This window comes from Lissotriton helveticus, chromosome 1_2, assembly GCF_964261635.1.
Source record: "Lissotriton helveticus chromosome 1_2, aLisHel1.1, whole genome shotgun sequence".
NCBI classification, from domain to species: Eukaryota; Metazoa; Chordata; class Amphibia; order Caudata; family Salamandridae; genus Lissotriton; species Lissotriton helveticus.
In genome coordinates, this window is record NC_136058.1 from 251,677,666 (window position 1) to 251,703,161 (window position 25,496).

General features: G+C 51.2%; 1 protein-coding gene across 2 annotated transcripts in view; it reads right to left on the minus strand.

The window, feature by feature from the left end:
* Positions 1-25,496, minus strand: part of LOC144800537 (vitamin D3 hydroxylase-associated protein-like) — a 306,080-nt gene that overhangs the window by 200,187 nt on the left and 80,397 nt on the right. For both annotated transcript variants that reach the window (XM_078671688.1, XM_078671687.1), the window contains exons 2-3: positions 10,520-10,633; positions 408-551 (exon numbers count right to left, since the gene is read on the minus strand). In XM_078671688.1, the coding sequence (XP_078527814.1) occupies positions 408-551; positions 10,520-10,633 (258 nt within the window). The remainder of the gene's footprint in view (positions 1-407; positions 552-10,519; positions 10,634-25,496) is intronic.

Here is a 25,496-nt window from a genome sequence, read left to right on the forward strand (position 1 = left end):
TCCTTCAGAGCATGCATTGCCTGATTCTGGGCCTGCTTACATACAACAGTTGCTCCTCTTTGTACCAGCAATAACTTGTGTGCAAAAGCATGGGGGAAATCACTGGGCTTCAATCAGAATAAAGCATGTGGTACCTCGTACAGGGAATAAATCAGAATTAAGCAAGGTGGTACCTCGTACAGGGAATACATCAGAATTAAGCAAGGTGGTACCTCGTATAGGCAATAAATAAATCAGAATTAAGCAAGGTGGTCCCTTGTACAGGGAATAAATCAGAATAAAGCATGTGGTACCTCGTACAGGGAATAAATCAGAATTAAGCAAGGTGGTACCTCGTACAGGGATACTACACCACTAAACTCATAATCAGGCTCTAAGAGGGATATTGCAAGAAGAACATAAATCACCTTGTAGCCATAGTGCTCCTTGATGCTGACTGGTACTCCATACAGAAGGCCTTTAGCTCTTTCTTTCTTCACCTCCTTCAGCTGCAACTCACACTCAGGAAGGAATTCTGTCAAGCAGTTGACTTGCTTGTGCACTTCCAGTGCCTGAAACATGAAAATAGATAGCCAAGGTTCGTATCATTTATTGGCTTGATACCTTCACCCCTTTTTTCACCACTGTGATTTATAAATTCACTCAGCACACCAGTGTTTCACGTAAAACACCATGAATAACCCAGAGCATTATGTAATCGGTGGGAACTGTCTGTCGCCAGTTATGTGACTCACCAAGTGCAATATCCTATTCATCCATATACTACTACACACTGTAAATCAGACAGCTGTGCCCTACCAACATGATGCATTTTTATTGGCAGCTTCCCAGTCCATACCTCATATCTGTGGAGGTATATATAACAGAACTATGCTTACCTATGGAAACTTACCTTCTTGTCCTCGATATTCTGGGCAGGATATTTGGACCCTGTGATATTATTTCTCTGATATTTTGTCTAAACCCTGGAGATTCATAGCTAGTATCTGAGACAACCTTATTTTCAGTTTCAACCCACATATCTCTACCTTGTCTTCCATTAACAGCTGTCTGCCAAGGTCCCAGAGTGCTAACAAAGAATCTGAGTGTGCCAATAGAAGCCCATGTTCTGGTGTTAACATGGGCTTCTATTGGAATCCTCTACAGCATATTATCAAGCCCATTATCACAGCTTTAAAGCGGCGATAATTTTAACGCCGCTCCTTGATAATATGCCCCTGTATTCTCTGGCATGTGCCTCCTGGGGCTCTGCTCTTCCTGGATTTCAGGACGGGGGGTGGTCCGATTGAATGTATAACATTAACACACTTTTTTATAATTCACTGTGTTCACATATGTGTAATAATCATATTTGTCTTACATTGCTCTGCCAGAGAACACTTCAGATTATCTCCTTTACCAACCCTTTTTTTTGTTTCTTGTACTTGCTGTGTAGGTTTATTAGGGTTCTGGAGGCAGAAGTGCTGTCTGCTTATTTTCCTTGCATACCTGGTCATGATAGTTTGCCAGGCCGCTTATGAGCGTTAACAGATGAGTCCTTTGCAGTCCTTACTCACACAATTGAAACATTTCAGAGAGAATTACATTTCTGCAGGGCATAGAGTGGAATTTTGATCAATAGATGAAATCATTTCCAAAGTTAAGTTTCCTTGACTCTTGAAACTATTGAAGCCATTCTATATGGTTCTACTTCAAATCGTATACACTGTAAAGGACGTCAACTTCAATTAATCCTACTTTTCATCTCCCTAGCAAACTTATACTGTATATTGGACCAGAAGAGAGGTTTTCGAGTAATGTCCTATTACTTACCAGTAATCTTCGTTAACCCGATTCGAAATCCTCCTCATCCTAGTCCTAACTTGTCAGGCGTTTCCATCTCCAACAGAGATTTCCACGTTAGAGATCATGGATCCCTTCATCTTAAAGCTGTCTTCTTTTTCTACGATAGATGTATAATGCCCAACCCCTCCCGATCATCCTCATGTAATATACCAAGTCTGAGAAAAAACTCACAGAGGTGTACACAAGGGCGAGAGGGATGTGGACTGGGATGAGGAGGATTCTGAATCAGGGTAATGAAGATTACGGTAAATAATAGGACATTACCCCCTCATCTCCACCTTCCTCGTCTCAGTCCTAACTTGTGAGGATATACTAATGCAAGAAGTGCACCGACACAAATTCGGATACAAATGCCTTTATTTAGAGTTTTATAGAGTGCAAACAAGACCCTTTCAGGAGTGTTTTACTAGAATAGCAATAGAAGGTATGTTACAAAACGGTAGGCAGTATACCAAAGTAACAAATGGTGAGAAACCAAACATATACACATACTGCCACGAATACAGACCTCCTGGTGATAGAACGGTGTGTAGATTTGCAGGAAAGAGCAGGAGAAATGACTCTGATCACTGTTAGATGTGCAAGAGTGTGGCAAAAGATTTTCCTCATTGAGAAAGGAATTTGTTCGCTAATAGAGTTTCTAGTTCTTTCCTGAAGATGAATGTGAAGGGGTTGAATCTGATCTCTGGTGGGAGAGAGTTCCAGATTTTTGGGCAAATTTCTGAGAAGGATCGGATGTAGGTTTTCTTTTTATAAACGTTTTGTGATTTGAGTAAAAGAGAGCTTGTGCTTCTGGAAGGTCTGTTTCCACCTGACAGGGTTAGTTTTTGGGGCATGCAAGAGGGGGTATTGTGATGCAGCACTTTATTGGTCATACATGCAATTTTTAAATGGATCTTGGCCTCATTGGGTAGACATTTCAGTGACTGGAGGTCGGGGTGATGTGTTCACTTTTTTATCCTGTGATGAGCCTGGCTGCAGCATTAAAAGTGGCCTTAAGCAGAGCAAGTGTGATTTTCGGGAGGCTCGCAAGACATAGAGGACAGTCCCCTAAGATGATCCACTGAGTTCCGAATCTCCATCACCCTCTGTGCAGGTAGCCAAGCAAACCCCTGTACTGCATTGAACAGTACTCCAATGAACAACTTGGTCTGGGTAGGTTCCAACTGGGATTTCGGAAAGTTGAAACGAACCTCCAACTCCTGCAGGGTTCAAAGCACCAGCTGGAGGTCTTCCTGGGCCTTTAAATAAGAAGGAGCAGATAAGAGCCAGTCATCAAGGTATGGAAAAATAGAAATACGTTGAAAGTGAAACATTGCCACCACTGGGGTCAATACATTGGTAAATACTCTTGGAGAGGTTGCCAGACTAAAGGGCAGGACCTGGAACTTAAAGTGTAGCCCTCCAACAGCCAACCCGAGATAGTTCTGACTTGTCGGATGAACGGGGACATGGAAGTATGCATTATAGACATCTAATATGACCAGGAAGTCGACTCAAGGCAACAAAGCAAGAATAGATTGGAATAAAATCATCTTGAAGTGTTCCACCACTAGCCCTTTGTTCAGGTTCTCCGACCATTGTGTTTTCGGAACAACGACAGCAGTGAATAAAACCCCTTGTTCATTAGTGAAGCAGACACCGGAATGATCGCCCCTTTCTCCAGAACAGAGTGAACCCCTTAAATCATGGTCTGTCATTTTGATTTGCCCCTTGGAAAAAGGGTATCAGGAACCGATCTAGAGGAGGGGCCCCCTGAAAGTCGATTTGATAGCCCTGATCGATAATCTGCAGGATGCATTTGTCGAAAATCATGACTCGTCAATGATGATAAAAATGATACAGGCATGCCCCCACACCATGATGGTCATTTAGACGGTTGTTCATTTCCAGACTGGAAGTTTTGTCTGGTTTTTCCTGCAAACACATCCACCTGACCTCAGGCCCGGCCTCTAAAGTGACGTCTGCCAGGTGGGGCCTGAGCTGGTTTCTTTTCAACAAAAGATCTTCTGTCCATAGACAACTGGAAAGGCTTCAAAACCTTGTTTTCTTCCACAGCCTTTTGTGCAAGCTCATCCAGTTCTGGAACAAAAAGCTTCTGATGGGAAAAGGAAATATTCATAATCAGGGTGTGTTAGCGAGCCTCCAGCTCCCATAACTTCAACCATGATAATCTCCAACCAGTAATTGAAGCCCCTGGCGAGGAAGAAGCTGTCCAAAGGCAACTGAACATAATATTGGACAAGAACTAGGATAGTAACTCCATATTTGCCAGGATTGGTTTGCTATCCCGTCAGACTGCATCACATCATGTAAAGTTTGAAAATCCTTGCCAAGTCGTGAGATGCATAGGCCATATATGTACTGCCCTTGTGGAAAAGTTGGCAGCTGTGTAGGACCGTTTAAGGCAAGCTTTAACCTTTTTAGCAACCACATCAGATAATCTGGAATCTTCTGAAGCCAAACTAGAAGTTGAGGCCAAGGCTGCCAAAATAGTGTTCACCTTAAGAGTCTGGGTAAACGATTCCTCAAAGTCCTGCAATATATAACATTTACTCAACAAACGAGGAATAGATTGCCTATCTGATCCTTCCACTCCTTGGACAGCATTGACTTGATTTCATCATGAAATAGCAAATCACTATTATCTACTGCAGTATACTGTGAAAAAAAACTTCCTCCAGCTGGGGTTTTTCACCAAATCCCAGTACCTCTCTTGTATGGGACATGAGATCTTTCATCTGAGAGCCTTGAATGTACTTGCCCTTAGGATCAGAGTGAAAGTCATCCTCAGCCACAATAAAATGTGGCTGTTTAGAGGCAGATGATTCCCCCACAGCAGAATCCAGTGCCTCCTTAATGAAAGCCTGCAGCTCAGAATGAGAAATCTGGAGCACTTCCTCCACCATGTACTCTGGAGGCGCATCCCATGATTATCCATGCTTGAGGGCTTACTCATAATGCCAGTGCAGTAAAATAAATGCGCTACTGCGCTATTCTTCTTTGAATAGTGTTACCAGGCAACAGAATCTCACTCCTGTGAGATTCTGGAGGTAAATAAAAACAAGTGCTGCCTCCCAGACCCGCGCTAGATCTGACACTTGATCCCAGCTTCACATACCAAATGTGAGGCTCTTCTTCGGCCTGGCAGCGCACACAGTGGCAAGATCGGAGCTCCCTATCCCAGGCCCAGCACAAAGACGGAGAGCAAGCCACTTGAAGTGCAGCACAGTCCGTCACGCCCATTGACAACAGTAAGATAATTAACGTGTTCCCAGCCAAGCTGGTTTACAATAAAATTGCGTTAATGTAGAAAACAATACAGTGTGGCTGTAAAAAAAAGGAGGAGAAAAAAACAGTAGAATGGACAGGGGGGGTGCTATCTACTTTATCATAGAGATAGAAGACATTTTAAGCTGAGGGGATCTTCGATTCCGAGCGTGGAAGTCTCTGTTGGAATTGGAAACACCTCACAAGTTAGGACTGAGACGAGGAGTATGGAGATGAGGGGGTAATGCCCAACACTTCTCAGAATTTCTTACCCATAGTCAATTACAATTTTAGGAGCTAGCCAAGAGAGTTCCATTCCTATCTGCTAAGACGTCTTGTGTTGGAAGTGGCACGTTCTGGTTGGTTGAGGCGAGGCCCTATAATGGCAGAACCTACCACTCCCATCAGGGGTGGCTGATTATACTCACCGCATAACCTGCACTCATCCTTGGGTAGCTCCGCACTGAGCAGTCAGGCTTATCACAGATGCAATGTGTAAAGCATTGTCATAGGGGAGAGGTGTGGCGCCACGGCCAGGGCGACTGACGCTGGATGCTGGGGATCATGGTTCGATCCCCGGCTCCGGTGGCAGGGGTCTGCCCAGCACCATGCGACTCTGGGCAATAGCTCGCTTAATCTTCCCAACGGCCCCCAGCGCCTTAAGACCCCTTCGGGGGTGATTCGTGCGCTATACAAGTACTGGATTTACAGCACTCTCACACAATAAATACACTGAGCATCACAAAAGAGCTGTCACACGTTGTGTATGTAAATAACGTTTATATTCAACACACACTTAAATTAACACAACATGAACATCATGTTTTTCTGGGCATATATCATATTCGGAAGTATCACTAACAGTACTAGTCTCAACTGTGTTAAAATGACATCAGTAATAGGCACACTTGAAAAACATCCGCTTGTAACCCCTCCCATCCCTCCAGTAGCCTTAAGTGGTGTGAAATGTTGTCATGACAAGGCCCACTCTAGCATTTGTTAATACTTAATACCACACAGTTATAGTGTGCACCCCAGATAACAACAATATCAGAAATGTGTACATACAGATAATTATAACACTTTTAAGCAGCACCGTGGGCCAAGGCCGCATGAGTAAAAATTAATGTCAAACGTAGTATTCTTTTGGCAAGGAATCAATGTGTAAAGTTGCACCACTGTGTGGTATGTAATCAAAAGAAGTCACTTCCACACACTCACTCAGCACCAATACGCAGTGCCACGGATATCAGCCAGGTCTATATGGAGCGCACTCGCACACACACACACACGCACACACACACACACACACATACACACACACACACACACACACACACACAAACACACACAAACACACACACACACAGAGCACCAGAAAGACAGTGCAGCTGGTATCTGGCAGGTCAGTTGATAATGCACATACAGACCCCATGGCCCAAGCCCTCCTCCAGCTTTAGGTCACCTCAACTACCCTACGCCTATGGGCTGAGATAAAGAAAACCTTCCGCCCTGATGTTAATCTGATCGCGGCCGTAGTCACACTTAGTCAGGGTCCCAGGAAAGAAGGTGGGGGTAGGTAATAGGGCTAATTAGGCAACTGTCGACAAATGGCGGTTTTGCCAGTACTCAGGAAGATCACCCAGGGTATATGCAGAAGCGGCTCGAGAACGATAGCCGTTCACTTAAAATGTTCCACACGGTGCCTTCTGGAACCAGCCTGGTTCTGTGAAGCACAAAGGCAGGGGGTCATACAGTCTCTTGACCCACTTCCGATCGCTCTCAGAAGCGTTCCTTAGCCCACTGAATTACTCTCACCACCCTGGTCTGGTTCAGGCAATGCTATCTGGCAACACCAGGTTGTTAGGCCGGGTGAGGAGAGGGTAGTTTGTCTGCCTCACTGAGAAGCATAAAATGAACAATCAATGAATGGGGGTTGAAGTAGGGGAGCCACTCAGAAGAAGGAGGCACTCCATCAAACGCATGTCATTCCAAGTAGCTTCCAGGCATTCCAGGCTCCCTGGAACACGAATCCGCTCTTCCGCACCTCCCCTGGAAATGAGGCACAATTTCCGGTGCCCTTTAATATGAGTCGTACCAGACAGTTCCGGTCACTGACAATGAAAAGTCACAAATTCAATACCTTCCTGGAAATGAGGTAGAACATCTGGTGCGCATTGATTTGAGTCACACCAGACAATTACGGTCGCACACAGCAAAGAGTTGCAAATTTAGTACCTCCCTGGGCATGAGGCACAATGTCTGGTGCGCATTGATCTGAATTGCACCAGACAATTCTGGCCACACACACACATGAAAGTTCAGCAGTGATGCATGAGGTAGAATGAGGCACTAGTGAGCGTACGCTCTCACCTCTGAGTGTTGCAACCTGTGAATTGGACCCCGCATGCAAGGGACATGCAGTCGGCATGTTGCACGAGAGTAATGCGGCAAGGTCGATGAAGATGGCCACACTGGGTTAGATGTGGGCAGTACTTTTGGGGTTTCGCACAAGGTAATCCAGCATCCAGGCACCATGCTTAGTTCCATGCTCACACCATGCTACCGGTAGCGATCCAGCAGATGATGTGGGCACTGAAGAGGGCACCACTGTCCAGGTGTCTCAGGTAGATGGTGTGGGTCCCTTTTAGGGGGTCCTTGATGTCCCTGAGACCTATGCAAGAGAACAGGTGGCAACACAACAAGCCCATGGAGAGCAAACTTCAGGGTGCCACACAGCAGCAGGTAGGGAGCCCAGGCCATCCACTATTCAGGAAGGGTGTATGGTCCCTTCCAATGTCAGTTATCCTTGTGCACAATAGATTCCTCTGGCAGTGTGCACCACACAGTTCCAGGATCTCTGGTTCCAAGTGTATCTCTTCCCTGCTGAACTATGGCACCAGTAGTTATACTGTTGTGTACCTTTAAAGTTGGGGATGGTTCAGAGAGTTTCCCTTTAACCCACGGATGACTTCCCTAAATTTCAATTATGTCTACCATTAGGCCATGGAATGCAGATCTTTAGTGGGGCCGTGATCAATCCTAAACTTACTACCATTTTGGTATTCACAGAAGGCACTTACTCATTTTGGTATTCACAGAAGGCACTTACTCATTTCGGTATTCACAGAAGTCATTTAGGAGTTCTAAAGTTAGGACTACTAACTTTACTACTCCTAAACTGAGAAAAATCCAAACTTTCGGTATTCACAGAAGGCACAGAAGGCATTTAGGAGTCCTAAAGTCCTAAGGACTCCTAAAGGCCTTCTGTGAATATTGAAAGTCTAAAAGTTGGATTTTATTAAGTTTAGGAGTAGTAAAGGTAGGACTCCTAACTTTAGGACTCCTAAATGCCTTCTGTGAATACCGAAAGTCTTAAAGTTAGGATTTTTCTTAGTTTAGGAGTAGTAAAGTTAGGGCTCCTAACTTTAGGACTCCTAAATGCCTTCTGTGAATACCGAAAGTCTTAAAGTTAGGATTTTTCTCAGTTTAGGAGTAGTAAAGTTAGAACTCCTAACTTTTAGGACTCCTAAATGCCTTATGTGAATACCGAAAGTCTTAAAGTTAGGATTTCTCTCAGTTTAGGAGTAGTAAAGTTAGGACTCCTAACTTTAGGACTCCTAAATGCCTTCCTTGAATACCGAAATGAGTAAGTGCCTTCTGTGAATACCAAATTGAGTAAGTGCCTTCTGTGAATACCAAAATGGCTGTAAGTTTAGGATTTTGTCTTAAGTTAGTTCTGTGAATCGGGCCCCAAGTGTCAAAACCTCACCCTCCAATCTCTCCAGCCAGGCCCTCAAATGGCAGAGATCTTTTGTTCCAGTTGCATGTCCAATGTTTATAGCTCCAGTATGGAATGGAGTCAAACTAAAAGGCAGACAAAGGATTTTAGAGCAGAGAAATGCCTACTTTGTAGAAGTGACATTTCTAAGCTATTAATGACAAATCCCTCTTGACCACAGGAGAGGGTTTGTCATCATGAATCCAACGACAGGAAACATTATGAGGCTGCTCCACTGTAAACCACTTTAGCAGCTTGAAGCAATTTCAACAATTCCCCCTTGTCAACCTATGAAAAGAGCAAACCTCACAGGTAGTAAAAACACACATGGGTATTCTTTACTACCTGGGCAGGAAACACACACGGGTACCTGCCCTGCCTTTCAACTACCACTTGCTTCACCCTTTTACGACTTACCCCAGGGGTGCCCTAGTGGTAGTGAAAGTTCCTTTTGGGATTAGCCAGTGGTTTAGAAAGGCCAACCTGGGCATAAGCGCAATTGCACACACACAACCCTGCAATGGCAAGCTTGATACATGTTTAAAAACCTCATGGGTGTAAGTGCGTACACACAGACCTGCAATGTCAGACTTGAGGCACGTGTAAAAACATCAGGTAAGCACCTCTTCCTAACGTGTGTAGGAATGCTGCATCCCACCATTAGCCAGTGCAGTACCTGCCCTGGGTATGTGATGTACCTTTTTACAGGGCACTCAGAGGTACAACACCTAAACCAATCACGTAAGCACCGCAGCCTAGCATAGGTAGGAAATGTGCATGCGCTTTCACATTGCATTACATTGGGAATGCGCCTAGAGTCCTAAGGACATTGAAAGAGAATTAGAAAAAATAAGGAGAAGAACAAGCTAAACGTTTTAGGGAAATCCTCTAAGAAGGGCTACGTCCAACATCCTGGTTTGCAATAGTAACACTTGTAGGGCTGGTGAGTAACCACACAAAGTCTATGCAATGGAACGCTCTATGAACCTCTTTAATAAGTAAATGGCATTACATGATGGCAAACTGGCTTAGTGAGCTGAATGCTTGCTGCTGAAAACATGCAAAGATTGGCAGGTCATGCGATTCATCCTAAAGGGTTTGCCTGGGATCCCCTGGGAGTTTTCCCCAAAATAGGGAGGTGTAGTGCAGGCATAGAATGCAACTCCTTGTTGGGGTCTGGCGTTCAACTCCAAAGGCATGTCTGTCTGCGTGGGTGTATGTGAGTGTGCGTCGATGTGTGTGAGTGTGTGTGTATTGGTCATGCTACACTCTGTATATCATGAGTGGTAACTCAAAGAGTTAGGCAATGCCCTTGTCATAGTTCATTTTTTCTTTAATTGGGCACACGGTCCCAGTTTAAACTGGACGTCTCAAATGAGAGTGCATATTGCAACAAACCGGAAAAAGTAACTTGGTGGTGCAAAGGGAGCCCGCACAAACAGTTCTGGAACTGAGACATTGAGCGCCTTGTGATACAAGTATGGTGGCGTCACCATCCTGGTGTCTATAAATCATGGCTGTATATCACAGTAGACAAATTAAACTAGTACTGGTTCCAGTACTCCGGTGACTCATAACATCAACACACACGTTTACATCTTGCAAAATAATAATTTCCTTTACCTTTCGAATATAGGCGTAAAGAGCAGTGTCTGGAGTGACTGAGCCTTCTTGAAGCGTTGCTGCTAGTTCTACAAGTGACATAGACACGATGACATCCATGTTGATTTTTCCATTCTGCTAGAGAATGACAATACTGTTAAACCTAACTCCAGCATCAATAACACTTTCTTATCTTTATCTTGCGTAAGTATTTTTCAGACTGAAACAACAATCGGCAAAACCAACATGTCTGGAATGCATTATCAGTTATAAGTGAGACCAATTGGCTTTGCCACTTCTGAGGTCAAAATTATGTATGCATACAACATGGAAAGTGAAAGGTATGGTTACCAAAGGTACTGACAGAGAGAAATATGGCAAGGGAGTACGAGCAAGGAGAGGTGCAGGCTGGGAGAGCTGTGGGCTCGGTGCATGCTGGAAGCAGTGCCAGGAAGGAGAGGTGCAGGCTGGGAGAGCTATGGATTATTGCATGCTGGAAGCAGTGTCAGGAAGGTGAGGTGCAGTCTGGGAGAGCTATGGATCAGTGCATGCTGGAAGCAGTGCCAGGAAGGAGAAGCAATGCAGCTGGGAGAGCTATGGGGTCAGTGCATGCTGGAAGCAGTGCCAGGAAGGAGAGATGCTGCAGCTAGGAGAGCTAGGAGCCAGAAGCAGTGCGAGCAAGGAGAGGTGCAGGCTGGGAGCGCCATGGGTTCAGTGCATGCTGAAGGCAGTGCCAGGAAGGAGAGGTGCAGGCTGGGAGAGCTATGGATTATTGCATGCTGGAAGCAGTGTCAGGAAGGTGAGGTGCAGGCTGGGAGAGCTGTGGGCTCGGTGCATGCTGGAAGCAGTGCCAGGAAGGAGAGGTGCAGGCTGGGAGAGCTGTGGGATCGGTGCATGCTGGAAGCAGTGCCAGGAAGGAGAGGTGCAGGCTGGGAGAGCTATGGATTATTGCATGCTGGAAGCAGTGTCAGGAAGGTGAGGTGCAGGCTGGGAGAGCTGTGGGCTCGGTGCTTGCTGGAAGCAGTGCCAGGAAGGAAAGGTGCTGCAGCTGGGAGAGCCATGGGTTCAGTGCATGCTGGAAGCAGTGCCAGGAAGGAGAGGTGCAGGCTGGGAGAGCCATGGGTTCAGTGCATGCTAGAAGTAGTGCCAGGAAGGGGAGGTGCAGGCTGGGAGAGCTGTGGGCTCGGTGCATGCTGGAAGCAGTGTCAGGAAGGAGAGGTGCAGGCTGGGAGAGCTATGGATCAGTGCATGCTGGAAGCAGTGTCAGGAAGGTGAGGTGCAGGCTGGGAGAGCTGTGGGCTCGGTGCATGCTGGAAGCAGTGCCAGGAAGGAGAGGTGCAGGCTGGGAGAGCTATGGATTATTGCATGCTGGAAGCAGTGTCAGGAAGGTGAGGTGCAGGCTGGGAGAGCTGTGGGCTCGGTGCATGCTGGAAGCAGTGCCAGGAAGGAGAGGTGCTGCAGCTGGGAGAGCCATGGGTTCAGTGCATGCTGGAAGCAGTGCCAGGAAGGAGAGGTGCAGGCTGGGAGAGCTATGGATTATTGCATGCTGGAAGCAGTGTCAGGAAGGTGAGGTGCAGGCTGGGAGAGCTATGGATCAGTGCATGCTGGAAGCAGTGCCAGGAAGGAGAAGCAATGCAGCTGGGAGAGCTATGGGGTCAGTGCATGCTGGAAGCAGTGCCAGGAAGGAGAGATGCTGCAGCTAGGAGAGCTAGGAGCCAGATGCAGTGCGAGCAAGGAGAGGTGCAGGCTGGGAGCGCCATGGGTTCAGTGCATGCTGAAGGCAGTGCCAGGAAGGAGAGGTGCAGGCTGGGAGAGCTATGGATTATTGCATGCTGGAAGCAGTGTCAGGAAGGTGAGGTGCAGGCTGGGAGAGCTGTGGGCTCGGTGCATGCTGGAAGCAGTGCCAGGAAGGAGAGGTGCAGGCTGGGAGAGCTATGGATTATTGCATGCTGGAAGCAGTGTCAGGAAGGTGAGGTGCAGGCTGGGAGAGCTGTGGGCTCGGTGCTTGCTGGAAGCAGTGCCAGGAAGGAGAGGTGCAGGCTGGGAGAGCTATGGATTATTGCATGCTGGAAGCAGTGTCAGGAAGGAGAGGTGCAGGCTGGGAGAGCCATGGGTTCAGTGCATGCTAGAAGTAGTGCCAGGAAAGGGAGGTGCAGGCTGGGAGAGCCATGGGTTCAGTGCATGCTGGAAGCAGTGCCAGGAAGGAGAGGTGCAGGCTGGGAGAGCCATGGGTTCAGTGCATGCTAGAAGTAGTGCCAGGAAAGGGAGGTGCAGGCTGGGAGAGCTGTGGGCTCGGTGCATGCTGGAAGCAGTGTCAGGAAGGAGAGGTGCAGGCTGGGAGAGCTATGGATCAGTGCATGCTGGAAGCAGTGTCAGGAAGGTGAGGTGCAGGCTGGGAGAGCTGTGGGCTCGGTGCATGCTGGAAGCAGTGCCAGGAAGGAGAGGTGCAGGCTGGGAGAGCTATGGATTATTGCATGCTGGAAGCAGTGTCAGGAAGGTGAGGTGCAGGCTGGGAGAGCTGTGGGCTCGGTGCATGCTGGAAGCAGTGCCAGGAAGGAGAGGTGGTGCAGCTGGGAGAGCCATGGGTTCAGTGCATGCTGGAAGCAGTGCCAGGAAGGAGAGGTGCAGGCTGGGAGAGCTATGGATTATTGCATGCTGGAAGCAGTGTCAGGAAGGTGAGGTGCAGGCTGGGAGAGCTATGGATCAGTGCATGCTGGAAGCAGTGCCAGGAAGGAGAAGCAATGCAGCTGGGAGAGCTATGGGGTCAGTGCATGCTGGAAGCAGTGCCAGGAAGGAGAGATGCTGCAGCTAGGAGAGCTAGGAGCCAGATGCAGTGCGAGCAAGGAGAGGTGCAGGCTGGGAGCGCCATGGGTTCAGTGCATGCTGAAGGCAGTGCCAGGAAGGAGAGGTGCAGGCTGGGAGAGCTATGGATTATTGCATGCTGGAAGCAGTGTCAGGAAGGTGAGGTGCAGGCTGGGAGAGCTGTGGGCTCGGTGCATGCTGGAAGCAGTGCCAGGAAGGAGAGGTGCAGGCTGGGAGAGCTATGGATTATTGCATGCTGGAAGCAGTGTCAGGAAGGTGAGGTGCAGGCTGGGAGAGCTGTGGGCTCGGTGCTTGCTGGAAGCAGTGCCAGGAAGGAGAGGTGCAGGCTGGGAGAGCTATGGATTATTGCATGCTGGAAGCAGTGTCAGGAAGGAGAGGTGCAGGCTGGGAGAGCCATGGGTTCAGTGCATGCTAGAAGTAGTGCCAGGAAAGGGAGGTGCAGGCTGGGAGAGCCATGGGTTCAGTGCATGCTGGAAGCAGTGCCAGGAAGGAGAGGTGCAGGCTGGGAGAGCCATGGGTTCAGTGCATGCTAGAAGTAGTGCCAGGAAAGGGAGGTGCAGGCTGGGAGAGCTGTGGGCTCGGTGCATGCTGGAAGCAGTGTCAGGAAGGAGAGGTGCAGGCTGGGAGAGCTATGGATCAGTGCATGCTGGAAGCAGTGTCAGGAAGGTGAGGTGCAGGCTGGGAGAGCTGTGGGCTCGGTGCATGCTGGAAGCAGTGCCAGGAAGGAGAGGTGCAGGCTGGGAGAGCTATGGATTATTGCATGCCGGAAGCAGTGTCAGGAAGGTGAGGTGCAGGCTGGGAGAGCTGTGGGCTCGGTGCATGCTGGAAGCAGTGCCAGGAAGGAGAGGTGCTGCAGCTGGGAGAGCCATGGGTTCAGTGCATGCTGGAAGCAGTGCCAGGAAGGAGAGGTGCAGGCTGGGAGAGCCATGGGTTCAGTGCATGCTAGAAGTAGTGCCAGGAAGGGGAGGTGCAGGCTGGGAGAGCTGTGGGCTCGGTGCATGCTGGAAGCAGTGTCAGGAAGGAGAGGTGCAGGCTGGGAGAGCTATGGATCAGTGCATGCTGGAAGCAGTGTCAGGAAGGTGAGGTGCAGGCTGGGAGAGCTATGGATTATTGCATGCTGGAAACAGTGCCAGGAAGGAGAGGTGCAGGCTAGGAGAGCCATGGGTTCAGTGCATGCTGGAAGCAGTGCCAGGAAGGAGAGGTGCCGGCTGGGAGAGCTATGGATCAGTGCATGCTGCTGAAAGAGAAGCAACGCAGCTGGGAGAGCTATGGGGTCAGTGCATGCTGGAAGCAGTGCCAGGAAGGAGAGGTGCAGGCTGGGAGAGCTATGGATCATTGCATGCTGGAAGCAGTGCCAGGAAGGTGAGGTGTAGGCTAGGAGAGCTGTGGGCTCAGTGCATGCTGGAAGGAGTGCCAGGAAGGAGAGGTGCAGGCTGGGAGAACTATGGATCAGTGCATGCTGGAAGCAGTGCCAGGAGGGTGAGGTGCAGGCTGGGAGAGCCATGGGTTCAGTGCATGCTGGAAGCAGTGCCAGGAAGGAGAGGTGCAGGCTGGGAGAGCTATGGATTATTGCATGCTGGAAGCAGTGTCAGGAAGGTGAGGTGCAGGCTGGGAGAGCTGTGGGCTCGGTGCATGCTGGAAGCAGTGCCAGGAAGGAGAGGTGCAGGCTGGGAGAGCTGTGGGCTCGGTGCATGCTGGAAGCAGTGCCAGGAAGGAGAGGTGCAGGCTGGGAGAGCTATGGATTATTGCATGCTGGAAGCAGTGTCAGGAAGGTGAGGTGAAGGCTGGGAGAGCTGTGGGCTCGGTGCTTGCTGGAAGCAGTGCCAGGAAGGAAAGGTGCTGCAGCTGGGAGAGCCATGGGTTCAGTGCATGCTGGAAGCAGTGCCAGGAAGGAGAGGTGCAGGCTGGGAGAGCCATGGGTTCAGTGCATGCTAGAAGTAGTGCCAGGAAGGGGAGGTGCAGGCTGGGAGAGCTGTGGGCTCGGTGCATGCTGGAAGCAGTGTCAGGAAGGAGAGGTGAAGGCTGGGAGAGCTATGGATCAGTGCATGCTGGAAGCAGTGTCAGGAAGGTGAGGTGCAGGCTGGGAGAGCTGTGGGCTCGGTGCATGCTGGAAGCAGTGCCAGGAAGGAGAGGTGCAGGCTGGGAGAGCTATGGATTATTGCATGCTGGAAGCAGTGTCAGGAAGGTGAGGTGCAGGCTGGGAGAGCTGTGGGCTCGGTGCATGCTGGAAGCAGTGCCAGGAAGGAGAGGTGCTGCAGCTGGGAGAGCCATGGGTTCAGTGCATGCTGGAAGCAGTGCCAGGAAGGAGAGGTGCAGGCTGGGAGAGCTATGGATTATTGCATGCTGGAAGCAGTGTCAGGAAGGTGAGGTGCAGGCTGGGAGAGCTATGGATCAGTGCATGCTGGAAGCAGTGCCAGGAAGGAGAAGCAATGCAGCTGGGAGAGCTATGGGGTCAGTGCATGCTGGAAGCAGTGCCAGGAAGGAGAGATGCTGCAGCTAGGAGAGCTAGGAGCCAGAAGCAGTGCGAGCAAGGAGAGGTGCAGGCTGGGAGCGCCATGGGTTCAGTGCATGCTGAAGGCAGTGCCAGGAAGGAGAGGTGCAGGCTGGGAGAGCTATGGATTAGTGCATGCTGGAAGCAGTGTCAGGAAGGTGAGGTGCAGGCTGGGAGAGCTGTGGGCTCGGTGCATGCTGGAAGCAGTGCCAGGAAGGAGAGGTGCAGGCTGGGAGAGCTATGGATTATTGCATGCTGGAAGCAGTGTCAGGAAGGTGAGGTGCAGGCTGGGAGAGCTGTGGGCTCGGTGCTTGCTGGAAGCAGTGCCAGGAAGGAGAGGTGCTGCAGCTGGGAGAGCCATGGGTTCAGTGCATGCTGGAAGCAGTGCCAGGAAGGAGAGGTGCAGGCTGGGAGAGCTGTGGTATATAAATAAATAATACCGGATCTAGGTTTTACTGGACATAGCAATAACAGATAGCTCAATAAATAAGAGTCAAGATTCGAGGTAGTAGGAGTTTGCAGGTTTAATACAGCATAAAGGACGGGAACAGGACAACCTGCACGGGAACAGGATGGCAGCGCTGCCGGGGGCTGGATCAGGATCGGCGTAACATTTAATAACAGTGCACAAATATATATACTAAAACAGTTACATTACAATGAATTACAGTAGGCGGAGCAGTGGGTGTGGTCAATAGCAGTCGCGAAAGATAAGGGTGAAAATGGGTGTAACAGGGGCGTATACATAGACATGTGATGTAAACGTAACAGAATATGTCATAAATGGGGCGGAAACATGGAGGGGGCTACCTAAGGAGCCGGGACCTCTAACCTAATGGTGCGCGCAAACTGACAATGACGTGTTACTAGGAGAAGCTGGGGGCTATGAACTCTGTGCTAGGAGCAGAGACTGAAGTCTGGAGAGTCAGGGCGACATGTACCTAAACAGTATCTAGTATCTGATGTTTGGAGAACATGTTGATAGAATCCAAAAGTTATCGGGGTAAAGGCTAACGGACTCCAAGACTGGAGCATGCATTATTCTACATGTAGTGCGTGATGAAGAATATTAAATGACCATTAAATGCAGTATTTCTCTTACATGGAGACGTAAAGGCTAGACAATGACGGAAACTATTGATGCGATTCAGTAGCTTAGGAATGCAGAGAAGGAGGGCTGGACTGATAACTAGAATCATAACATACTCTTGGCAGACTAACAGGCAGAGCCAGGCTGAGCCGGGCACTGTGAGGCAGGAAGTAAGTGAAGGGTCGAGGATACAGGTGGGGGCTGTATCGCTCCTCAGCGAGGGTACAGGAGACAGGAGCTGAATCTGGTGTCCAGGCCCTTTTGAGGCCTAGAAACGGGGACTTTACAATGAAATAACGTGCACACTGAGAAACGTGGCAACGTAACTTTACATAGGCCTAATACTCGTAGCTTTCACGAGAACTGGAAACTGGCATACTAGAGATGGACACAACTATAATTGCGTCTTTAATCGAACATGGGGAATACATATGCATATTAATCATGCACACATAACATAAGATGGAGGACACGTAGGGACACAGAACATGGCAAAATTTACTTTTCCACAGAGCCATGGGTTCAGTGCATGCTAGAAGTAGTGCCAGGAAGGGGAGGTGCAGGCTGGGAGAGCTGTGGGCTCGGTGCATGCTGGAAGCAGTGTCAGGAAGGAGAGGTGCAGGCTGGGAGAGCTATGGATCAGTGCATGCTGGAAGCAGTGTCAGGAAGGTGAGGTGCAGGCTGGGAGAGCTGTGGGCTCGGTGCATGCTGGAAGCAGTGCCAGGAAGGAGAGGTGCAGGCTGGGAGAGCTATGGATTATTGCATGCCGGAAGCAGTGTCAGGAAGGTGAGGTGCAGGCCGGGAGAGCTGTGGGCTCGGTGCATGCTGGAAGCAGTGCCAGGAAGGAGAGGTGCTGCAGCTGGGAGAGCCATGGGTTCAGTGCATGCTGGAAGCAGTGCCAGGAAGGAGAGGTGCAGGCTGGGAGAGCCATGGGTTCAGTGCATGCTAGAAGTAGTGCCAGGAAGGGGAGGTGCAGGCTGGGAGAGCTGTGGGCTCGGTGCATGCTGGAAGCAGTGTCAGGAAGGAGAGGTGCAGGCTGGGAGAGCTATGGATCAGTGCATGCTGGAAGCAGTGTCAGGAAGGTGAGGTGCAGGCTGGGAGAGCTATGGATTATTGCATGCTGGAAACAGTGCCAGGAAGGAGAGGTGCAGGCTGGGAGAACTATGGATCAGTGCATGCTGGAAGCAGTGCCAGGAGGGTGAGGTGCAGGCTGGGAGAGCCATGGGTTCAGTGCATGCTGGAAGCAGTGCCAGGAAGGAGAGGTGCAGGCTGGGAGAGCTATGGATTATTGCATGCTGGAAGCAGTGTCAGGAAGGTGAGGTACAGGCTGGGAGAGCTGTGGGCTCGGTGCATGCTGGAAGCAGTGCCAGGAAGGAGAGGTGCAGGCTGGGAGAGCCATAGGTTCAGTGCATGCTGGAAGTAGTGCCAGGAAGGGGAGGTGCAGGCTGGGAGAGCTGTGGGCTCGGTGCATGCTGGAAGCAGTGCCAGGAAGGAGAGGTGCAGGCTGGGAGAGCTATAGATTATTGCATGCTGGAAGCAGTGCCAGGAAGGTGAGGTGCAGGCTGGGAGAGCCATGGGTTCAGTGCATGCTGGAAGCAGTGCCAGGAAGGAGAGGTGCAGGCTGGGAGAGCCATGGGTTCAGTGCATGCTGGAAGCAGTGCCAGGAAGGTGAGGTGCAGGCTGGGAGAGCTGTGGGCTTAGTGCATGCTGGAAGCAGTGCCAGGAAGGAGAGGTGCAGGCTGGGAGAGCTATGGATCAGTGCATGCTGGAAGCATTGCCAGGAAGAGGAGGTGCAGGCTGGGAGAGCTGTGGGCTCGGTGCATGCTGGAAGCAGTGCCAGGAAGGAGAGGTGCAGGCTGGGAGAGCTGTGGGCTCGGTGCATGCTGGAAGCAGTGCCAGGAAAGAGAGGTGCAGGCTGGGAGGGCTATGGATCAGTGCATGCTGGAAGCAGTGCCAGGAAGGTGAGGTGCAGGCTGGGAGAGCCATGGGTTCAGTGCATGCTGGAAGCAGTGCCAGGAAGGAGAGGTGCAGGCTGGGAGAGCTATGGATTATTGCATGCTGGAAGCAGTGTCAGGAAGGTGAGGTGCAGGCTGGGAGAGCTGTGGGCTCGGTGCATGCTGGAAGCAGTGCCAGGAAGGTGAGGTGCAGGCTGGGAGAGCTATGGATCAGTGCATGCTGGAAGCAGTGTCAGGAAGGGGAGGTGCAGGCTGGGAGAGCTGTGGGCTCGGTGCATGCTGGAAGCAGTGCCAGGAAGGAGAGGTGCAGGCTGGGAGAGCTATGGATTATTGCATGCTGGAAGCAGTGTCAGGAAGGTGAGGTGCAGGCTGGGAGAGCTATGGATCAGTGCATGCTGGAAGCAGTGCCAGGAAGGAGAAGCAATGCAGCTGGGAGAGCTATGGGGTCAGTGCATGCTGGAAGCAGTGCCAGGAAGGAGAGATGCTGCAGCTAGGAGAGCTATGAGCTCAGTGCATGCCAGAAGCAGTGCGAGCAAGGAGAGGTGCAGGTTGGGAGCGCCATGGGTTCAGTGCATGCTGAAGGCAGTGCCAGGAAGGAGAGGTGCAGGCTGGGAGAGCTATGGATTATTGCATGCTGGAAGCAGTGCCAGGAAGGTGAGGTGCAGGCTGGGAGAGCCATGGGTTCAGTGCATGCTTGAAGCAGTGCCAGGAAGGAGAGGTGCAGGCTGAGAGAGCTATGGATTATTGCATGCTGGAAGCAGTGCCAGGAAGGTGAGGTGCAGGCTGGGAGAGCCATGGGTTCAGTGCATGCTGGAAGCAGTGCCAGGAAGGAGAGGTGCAGGCTGGGAGAGCCATGGGTTCAGTGCATGCTGGAAGCAGTGCCAGGAAGGTGAGGTGCAGGCTGGGAGAGCTGTGGGCTCAGTGCATGCTGGAAGCAGTGCCAGGAAGGAGAGGTGCAGGCTGGGAGAGCTATGGATCAGTGCATGCTGGAAGCAGTGCCAGGAAGGGGAGGTGCAGGCTGGGAGAGCTGTGGGCTCGGTGCATGCTGGAAGCAGTGCCAGGAAGGAGAGGTGCAGGCTGGGAGAGCTCTGGGCTCGGTGCATGCTGGAAGCAGTGCCAGGAAAGAGAGGTGCAGGTTGGGAGAGCTATGGATTATTGCATGCTGGAAGCAGTGTCATGAAGGTGAGGTGCAGGCTGGGAGAGCTGTGGGCTCGGTGCATGCTGGAAGCAGTGCCAGGAAGGAGAGGTGCAGGCTGGGAGAGCTATGGATTATTGCATGCTGGAAGCAGTGCCAGGAAGGTGAGGTGCAGGCTGGGAGAGCCATGGGTTCAGTGCATGCTGGAAGCAGTGCCAGGAAGGAGAGGTGCAGGTTGGGAGAGCTATGGATTATTGCATGCTGGAAGCAGTGTCAGGAAGGTGAGGTGCAGGCTGGGAGAGCTGTGGGCTCGGTGCATGCTGGAAGCAGTGCCAGGAAGGAGAGGTGCAGGCTGGGAGAGCTATGGATTATTGCATGCTGGAAGCAGTGTCAGGAAGGTGAGGTGCAGGCTGGGAGAGCTATGGATCAGTGCATGCTGGAAGCAGTGCCAGGAAGGAGAAGCAATGCAGCTGGGAGAGCTATGGGGTCAGTGCATGCTAGAAGCAGTGCCAGGAAGGAGAGATGCTGCAGCTAGGAGAGCTATGAGCTCAGTGCATGCCAGAAGCAGTGCGAGCAAGGAGAGGTGCAGGCTGGGAGCGCCATGGGTTCAGTGCATGCTGAAGGCAGTGCCAGGAAGGAGAGGTGCAGGCTGGGAGAGCTATGGATTATTGCATGCTGGAAGCAGTGCCAGGAAGGTGAGGTGCAGGCCTGGAGAGCCATGGGTTCAGTGCATGCTGGAAGCAGTGCCAGGAAGGAGAGGTGCAGGCTGGGAGAGCTATGGATTATTGCATGCTGGAAGCAGTGTCAGGAAGGTGAGGTACAGGCTGGGAGAGCTGTGGGCTCGGTGCATGCTGGAAGCAGTGCCAAGAAGGAGAGGTGCAGGCTGGGAGAGCTATGGATCAGTGCATGCTGGAAACAGTGCCAGGAAGGGGAGGTGCAGGCTGGGAGAGCTGTGGGCTCGGTGCATTTTGGAAGCAGTGCCAGGAAGGAAAGGTGCAGGCTGGGAGAGCTATGGATTATTGCATGCTGGAAGCAGTGTCAGGAAGGTGAGGTGCAGGCTGGGAGAGCTATGGATCAGTGCATGCTGGAAGCAGTGCCAGGAAGGAGAAGCAATGCAGCTGGGAGAGCTATGGGGTCAGTGCATGCTGGAAGCAGTGCCAGGAAGGAGAGGTGCAGGCTGGGAGAGCTGTGGGCTCGGTGCATGCTGGAAGCAGTGCCAGGAAGGAGAGGTGCAGGCTGGGAGAGCTATGGATTATTGCATGCTGGAAGCAGTGTCAGGAAGGTGAGGTGCAGGCTGGGAGAGCTATGGATCAGTGCATGCTGCTGAAAGCAGTGCCAGGAAGGAGAAGCAATGCAGCTGGGAGAGCTATGGGGTCAGTGCATGCTGGAAGCAGTGCCAGGAAGGAGAAGCAATGCAGCTGGGAGAGCCATGGGTTCAGTGCATGCTGGAAGCAGTGCCAGGAAGGTGAGGTGCAGGCTGGGAGAGCTGTGGGCTCGGTGCATGCTGGAAGCAGTGTCAGGAAGGAGAGGTGCAGGCTGGGAGAGCTATGGATCAGTGCATGCTGCTGAAAGCAGTGCCAGGAAGGAGAGGTGCACGCTGGGAGAGCTATGGATCATTGCATGCTGGAAGCAGTGCCAGGAAGGTGAGGTGCAGGATGGGAGAGCCATGGGTTCAGTGCATGCTGGAGGCAGTGCAAGGAAGGAGAGGTGCAGGCTTGGAGAGCCATGGGTTCAGTGCATGCTGGAAGTAGTGCCAGGAAGGAGAGGTGCAGGCTGGGAGAGCTATGGGTTCAGTGCATGCTGGAAGCAGTGCTAGGAAGGGGAGGTGCAGGCTGGGAGAGCTGTGGGCTCGGTGCATGCTGGAAGCAGTGCCAGGAAGGAGAGGTGCAGGCTAGTAGAGCTATGGATCATTGCATGCTGGAAGCAGTGCCAGGAAGGAGAGGTGCACGCTAGGAGAGCCATGTGTTCAGTGCATGCTGGAGGCAGTGCCAGAAAGGAGAGGTGCAGGCTGGGAGAGCCATGAGTTCAGTGCATGCTGGAAGCAGTGCCAGGAAGGAGAGGTGCAGGCTGGGAGAGCTATGGATCAGTGCATGCTGGAAGTAGTGCCAGGAAGGGGAGGTGCAGGCTGGAGAGCCATGGGTTCAGTGCATGCTGGAAGCAGTGCCAGGAAGGTGAGGTGCAGTTTGGGAGAGCAATGGATCAGTACATGCTGGAAGCAGTGCCAGGAAGTAGAGGCGCAGGCTGGGAGAGCCATGGGTTCAGTGCATGCTGGAAGCAGTGCCAGGAAGGAGAGGTGCAGGCTGGGAGAGCCATGGGTTCAGTGCATGCTGGAAGCAGTGCCAGGAAGGTGAGGTGCAGGCTGGGAGAGCTGTGGGCTCAGTGCATGCTGGAAGCAGTGCCAGGATGGAGAGGTGCAGGCTGGGAGAGCTATGGATCAGTGCATGCTGGAAGCAGTGCCAGGAAGGAGAGGTGCACGCTAGGAGAGCCATGTGTTCAGTGCATGCTGGAGGCAGTGCCAGAAAGGAGAGGTGCAGGCTGGGAGAGCCATGAGTTCAGTGCATGCTGGAAGCAGTGCCAGGAAGGAGAGGTGCAGGCTGGGAGAGCTATGGATCAGTGCATGCTGGAAGTAGTGCCAGGAAGGGGAGGTGCAGGCTGGAGAGCCATGGGTTCAGTGCATGCTGGAAGCAGTGCCAGGAAGGTGAGGTGCAGTTTGGGAGAGCAATGGATCAGTACATGCTGGAAGCAGTGCCAGGAAGTAGAGGCGCAGGCTGGGAGAGCCATGGGTTCAGTGCATGCTGGAAGCAGTGCCAGGAAGGAGAGGTGCAGGCTGGGAGAGCCATGGGTTCAGTGCATGCTGGAAGCAGTGCCAGGAAGGTGAGGTGCAGGCTGGGAGAGCTGTGGGCTCAGTGCATGCTGGAAGCAGTGCCAGGATGGAGAGGTGCAGGCTGGGAGAGCTATGGATCAGTGCATGCTGGAAGCAGTGCCAGGAAGGTGATGTGCAGGCTGGGATAGCCATGGGTTCAGTGCATGTTGGAAGCAGTGCCAGGAAGGAGAGGTGCAGGCTGGGAGAGCCATGGGTTCAGTGCATGGCATGCTGGAAGCAGTGCCAGGAAGGAGAGGTGCAGGCTGGGAGAGCCATGAGTTCAGTGCATCCTGGAAGCAGTGCCTGGAAGGAGAGGTGCAGGCTGGGAGAGCCATGGTTCAGTGCATGCTGGAAGTAGTGCCAGGAAGGAGAGGTGCAGGCTAGGAGAGCCATGGGTTTAGTGCATGCTGGAAGCAGTGCCAGGAAGGTGAGGTGCAGGCTGGGAGAGCCATGGGTTCAGTGCATGCTGGAAGCAGTGCCAGGAAGGGAAGGCGCAGGCTGGGATAGCTATGGATCAGTGCATGCTAGAAGTAGTGCCAGGAAGGAGAGGTGCAGGCTAGGAGAGCCATGGGTTTAGTGCATGCTGGAAGCAGTGCCAGGAAGGTGAGGTGTAGGCTAGGAGAGCTGTGGGCTCAGTGCATGCTGGAAGCAGTGCCAGGAAGGAGAGGTGCAGGCTGGGAGAGCTATGGATCAGTGCATGCTGGAAGCAGTGCCAGGAAGGTGAGGTGCAGGCTGGGAGAGCCATGGGTTCAGTGCATGCTGGAAACAGTGCCAGGAAGGAGAGGTGCAGGCTAGGAGAGCCATGGGTTCAGTGCATGCTGGAAGCAGTGCCAGGAAGGAGAGGTGCCGGCTGGGAGAGCTATGGATCAGTGCATGCTGCTGAAAGAGAAGCAACGCAGCTGGGAGAGCTATGGGGTCAGTGCATGCTGGAAGCAGTGCCAGGAAGGGAAGGCGCAGGGTGGGAGAGACAAGTAGAAATATGGGCAAAAAGAGGGGTTCAGACATGCAGATATGTGGAGAGCAAGAGCTGCAAGCAGGGAGCGGCCTAGCTGGACAGGAGTATGGTTAAGTGGATGAGAGATGTACTATCTCCTTGAGGTACAGGGTGGTAAAGATGAGGTAGTGAGGGGTATGGAGAGGAAGAGGTGCAAGCAGGGAGTAATGTAGACAGGGAGAAGTATGGATGACATGACAGAGATGCTGTCTACCAGAGGTACGAGGGAGGGAAAGATGCAGGCAGGGAGAGTTGCGGCTGGAAGAGGTGGGAGCAGGCAGAAGTTCAGGCTGCTTGGCATTAGTTATGGTGAAGCCCTCTTCGTTCAGACTAACAAACTTTTCTAGAAGTCAAATGTCGTTCAGAAGGGTAAACCAACAAGTTGATGCTGACTGGCCCTTTAGCGTCAACAGTGGCACCTTCAAAGGCTCTCCAGACAGAAATTTGGCAGTTTGGTGCCTGGCGGAGAACACTCTAACATCAGCCAAGGGTCCAGGACCTGGAGAGCATTACTCTGGGGTTAGGAAATACTCCACCATAGGACTACAATAAAGTTCAATGCAGGTCCAGTTGGTCAGCTAGGCAGTTGCAGGCTAAGGACTATGGAAGTTTGTTGTGACCCTCTAGCTCAACCAGGAGGTCAGCCAACTGACCCTTGGGGCACTTCTGGGGTCCTGAATTCAAGGGTATCAGTTTGAGTCTTCCTTTAGGTTTCAGACAGCAAAGCAGTGGTGCTTCATCTTGTAGTGCAGTTCCTATATTCCCAATAGGCTCTGCACATTGGATTAGTGTATCCTGTAGTTTAGACGTAGACTGAAGTCAACTAGGTCTCTACCGAATATACTAAACTTAATTGTGTGTGCCAGCTAGCTCAGAGGTCACTAGAAACTTTCTCGAATAAACAAGAAGGGATTAGTTTGTGACAACCGCTTAAACATGACAACTTTGTTCCCCAAGAATAAGAAATATATCTCTAGAGTCGCGGGAACAATAGATAGTTATTTCACTCAGTCAATCGTGCATGCTTCGTTACACTAGAGGTGCAGAGAAATAGAGAGACGGGCGTTTTCAATAAAAAGGGTATTTATTGAACAGTCTTCTTTCTCAAGCATAAGAAATAAACTGCTGCAATCGTAATACTTGCTGTAAAGTACAGAGCATATAATACGAAGAGTATTATAAAATAGTACTGTAAAAGCATGATATGGTTTCTAAGCCATAAGATACTTAAAATGCATAAAGTACATACAGTGATAAATAATGACTAAAAGTACTCAACTGGTGCTTTTACCATACGCCTACCCCGGTGTACCTAACCTAGGTCTAGTACAAGGGAAGAAGTAAGTAGGGTGTAGCCTAGTTTTAGTATTATTTGCCAAGAATCTATTCCAAGAATTCTCTTAGGGTCTAATCAGCTTCGTACCTTGGTTTTAAAATGTAGGAGGTCTTGTATCTCTCTCTCAGGACTCGATTTCCCAGCAACCCGCAAGGGTAGCCTGGAAACACTGGAGCTGGATTTCTCGGCAGGAGAAACTACAGCGTCTCTCAGTGCGTCAGCTGGAGGGTCGGCTTCCTTCGGCACTTGCTGCAGCAGGGCACGTAGGGCAAGTAGATAGTCAAACTGCTCCAAACCACTGTGCGTTTGTT